The sequence below is a fragment of the Teleopsis dalmanni genome, chromosome 2 (assembly GCF_002237135.1).
Source record: "Teleopsis dalmanni isolate 2A chromosome 2, ASM223713v2, whole genome shotgun sequence".
Taxonomy (NCBI): domain Eukaryota; kingdom Metazoa; phylum Arthropoda; class Insecta; order Diptera; family Diopsidae; genus Teleopsis; species Teleopsis dalmanni.
In genome coordinates, this window is record NC_051847.1 from 122096934 (window position 1) to 122101358 (window position 4425).

Here is a 4425-nt window from a genome sequence, read left to right on the forward strand (position 1 = left end):
GTTTATTAACTACAACTCGCACGGAACGTGGTCAAAAAGAAAGAAGGACGCTCAGCATTATCGACAATATGGTGCCCCGTCAAAGCATATTTGTTACCGACAAAATGTCGGTAAAATGTCAATTCAAATATAGTGATGCCAGTTTGGTTAAAAATAATAAACACAACCAATTATGGACGTGTGCGAGTTAGGCTAAGTTGCGTTCTAAATGAGGGAAATTCTAAGATGAGCCGATAATGTAGTGATGTGTCGATACGTGTTGATAAATGGCTAAATGTGTGCAGTACAAAAAATCCCAAAAAATCTCCCATTTGGTTTAGCATCAACTTAGCCTAACTCGCACACGACCTATATGTTTTATGAACATGGATATAAATTCAAAATTGTGAATTCCACATACATTATAACTTTAGTAAAATAATTGTAAATAATACAATACGCAACTATTTTGACAATATGAATATGATAGTACTAACAGTGTATATAACATGGTGCTTAAAAATACGTAAATATATAAGATTAAAAATTTTAATGATATGCGATTAGACTCATTTATAGATAATTTAGGAATATTAATATATTCTTCTTCATATCCACTAAATATTCAGTCATAGATCTAATACGGCATTTTACACTGGCCTCAAATGGTTCATTTTGGTCAAAAATCGAAAATGAATCACATTCTGTATGAATGCGTTCCAACGAGGGTCGAATGCATTCCAAATATGTTTCAAATGCAAAGGAATACATTAAACATACCCTAAATAAAAACTTTTCATGACATTTTAACAGTTTGAGAAAGCTGTTTTTGACATATTTACAAAAAAGGCAAACAAATGTTTGGTTGTTGCATTTCCTTGAAAACGATGCACCTCTAGAACTTCTACTACCCAAAAAGTCCTTAATCGAAAAATATGTTTTCAGTTTATATTATAAGGTATGAAGGTATATTATGGTCGTGTGCGAGTTAGGCTAAGTTGCGTTCTAAATGAGGGAAATTCTAAGTTGTGGCGATAATGTAGTGATGTGTCGATACATGTTGATAAATGGCTAAATGTGTGCAGTGCAAAAAATCCCAAAAAATCTCCCATTTGGTTTAGCATCAACTTAGCCTAACTCGCACACGTCCTAAATCTTCATGCAACATTTTTTTTGGCACAGGCCAAAAATCAAATGAACAGGTAAGTTGAAAAATCAGCTGTTTGAAATGATAACAAACGAATTACAACGAATGTAAACACTTTCAAATGCCTCCTTCAAAATGAGCCATTTTTGGCCAGTGTAAACGCCATATCAGTTACGAAAAAGATCTAAATATTATTGTATTAAATTATAACAAATATATTCACTTACAATAATCGCAAAATGTATATAAAATTGCACTTATATCATCAAATTATAACATGCAGTATAATACCATAACAAAATGTTCATATCCAGACCACAATTTTTATCGAATATTAAATTAATTGTAAGATTCGTAACTATTGAAATTATTTGTAAAGATTAGTATTTATTTCAGTTATTAGTTCTTAAAATTATCTCGTACTTATATATACTTTTGATTTTGTTACTTAGGCCGTGTGCATATTCGAATAAATAGATGGTAAATTGAGGGAAATAATAAACTATGTGGTCTCTACATAGTTGCATTTGTTTATCGCAAATGACAGCGACATAGCTTATCGATAAATTTACACAAATATATCACTAGGGGCGTCCATAAAGCAATGTATTTAAACGTATAAAATTATATATTTGATAAATTTATGTTGCTTAGTACTCTTGTTGTGATTTATATATTTTAGGCCGTGTGCGAGTTCGAGTATATTGAAGTAAAGTAAATTGAAATTTCCAAGGGATTTTTTGCAGTGCACTTATGTAAATATTTATTTACACTATGGTCACACCTAATTTACCTAATATTTATCTAATTTGCACTACTCGAAATTCTAGTAAGGACGTGTGCGAGTTAGGCTAAGGTTGCGTTCTAAATGAGAGATATTCTAAGATGAGCCAATAATGTAGTGATGTGTCGATACGTGTTGATAAATGGCTAAATGTGTGCAGTGCAAAAAATCCCAAAAAATCTCCCATTTGGTTTAGCATCAACTTAGCCTAACTCGCACACGACCTTAATATAATACATAGTGAAACACATCTTATTTGAATGTTTTATACATAAATATTAAAAAATATATTAATTTTACATCATAATTATAAAGAAGATTTAAATATGAATTACTATTAAAAGATTTAATATTTACTAAGTTTGATTAAAATGAAAACGAATTTCTCACAGAATTTAATATTGTTATTTAAAATTTAATATTTGTTTAAAATAAATTAGAACTAATTATTTACAAAAATTGATATGTGTTTTAATTTTAAGAATATTTTGTAAATATTATTTTTACAAAATTAATATGATGAAAACAGAGTAAATAAATAAAAAACAACAAATTGAGTTTTTCTCAATGTAAACATAAAATATACACTTAATATTTTAAATAACAACACATGTACTGCATAATTCCACATGTATGATAAACCTTTTACATGACATTTATTTAAGTAATTTACATAAAATTTTAATGCAAAACTTACTTTTCGACATTATCGTTTGGACATTTAAAAAAAAAATTTAAATTTTTACTTTAACAGTTATAGTTTTTTATAACTGTGGTCACTTTATGTCATATTTTAAATCATTTATGTACAAATTCAAAAACTATGAATTTACAATTTGTTTTTATTTTGTTATGCCATTTATTAATCTCGAATTAATCATTTAAACATTTTTTCTGCATATCCACATATGTACATTTGCAGAAATAATATGCTGTTATTGTTTTAATACAATATTCGATATTTACCAAAAGTACCCGATCAAAATTTGAGCCTTAACGTAATTTGAATATCATAAATGTACATTTAAACTACAATCCTCTCTTGGTTTTCGACATTCTGTCATCAAAAGATGTCAGGATTTACCACAAAGGGTTCTATAGACCTTGCTGTTTCTGGGGCAGCACATCAGCATTAAAGTAGCAATATTATATAGTATTTATTTACTTAGTTGTAAAATTTACTATTTTTACTATTTACTATTAAAAAAATAGTAACTTAGTATTTAAATTAATTTTTCAATTGCTTGTAATTTTTTTACTACTATATTTATATAATCTATAATTTATAAATGAAAAGATTCTGCTATTAATTACAGGCGAATGTTGTTTGCAATTTCATCACGCATAACTGCAGCAGCAATGTTTTCGTCTTCAATCAGAACTTCTTCATATTTCAAGTCCTCTGAGATATTGTATTTTTCATCAATTTCAAATCCATCATTCAGACATATATTATGCATTACACATGCTACAGCTATTGTTTCAATACAATGTTCGACTTTTAACCTAAGTACATTATCGAAAATCGACCGCCAACGTAGTTTTAACGTACCAAATGTATTTTCAATAATAGACCGGGCCTTGCTGTGGAGCGCGTTAAATTTTTTTTGTCTTGCTGTTAACGGTTGCAATCTTTTATATGGTGTCAAAATGCCTATTGGACTAGCTCGACAAGAATACGCATTATCACCTAATAGGTAGTAACCTGCAGGTGGAAAACTATGTGTATTGAATAACTCACTGTTATATAAAACCGCTTCATCAGGCATAGACCCTGGGAAACCAACGCAAATAGATAAAAATTTATTTGTACTAGAACACACAGCTTGCAAATTAAGAGATGTAAAAGACTTTCGGTTCATATATTCGTCCCGAAGTCGTGTAGGCACAGCTATAGGTATATGTGTTCCATCTATTACACCTAATGCACGATCGAAAATTGTACTACCAGCTAGTTGATTGAATTGTCTTGAAATTTCGGGAAACTCACTTTCCATTGGATATTTGATAACAGAAGATTTAAATGTAAGGAAACCTTTTAAGCATTTATGTACAATATCGCGCACCGTGTATCTGGATATTTCAAATGAAGCTCCTGTTACTCGGTAGCTTGCTCCACAGCCAAGCCAATACAGAAACACAGTAATATTGAAATAGCAGCTCCAGCCCTTCTCAGTTTTTAGAAACTGTTTAGAATAATTAAATACACTCTCTAATGAAGTTACTGTAAGCCTTAAATATTTTCGTACAGTCGCATTATCTTTTTGCATAACTAATTTAAATATTTTGGAAGAATATCCACCCTGGCATAACATTCTGCGCTGAAAAATCAAAATTCTTATTTCATTTTTAATTTTAATGAAATTATAATATATTTACCTGTGGATATTTACTTTCCAATCGCTTTGCAATCAACTTGCGTCGGTTGTTTAAACTAATTATGTTCATAAATAGTCCCAATACAGTATTTAATTTATTATTTACATTATCCATTTCCATATAAGATAATACAATA

The 4425-nt window shown here is 29.4% G+C and overlaps 1 protein-coding gene across 2 annotated transcripts; it reads right to left on the reverse strand.

The window, feature by feature from the left end:
- Positions 1-3158: 3158 nt before the first annotated feature.
- LOC119682761 (putative nuclease HARBI1) lies at positions 3159-4425 on the reverse strand. 2 transcript variants are annotated; one of them, XM_038096267.1, is made up of 2 exons: positions 4290-4425; positions 3159-4226 (listed from the first exon to the last, which is right to left on the reverse strand). In XM_038096267.1, exon 2 carries the CDS (start codon positions 4223-4225, stop codon positions 3221-3223), a length of 1005 nt encoding a protein of 334 aa, XP_037952195.1. In that variant the 5' UTR covers position 4226; positions 4290-4425; the 3' UTR covers positions 3159-3220. The 2 variants fall into 2 exon arrangements, with proteins under 2 accessions (XP_037952195.1, XP_037952194.1); XM_038096266.1 differs by having other exon boundaries at positions 3159-4231.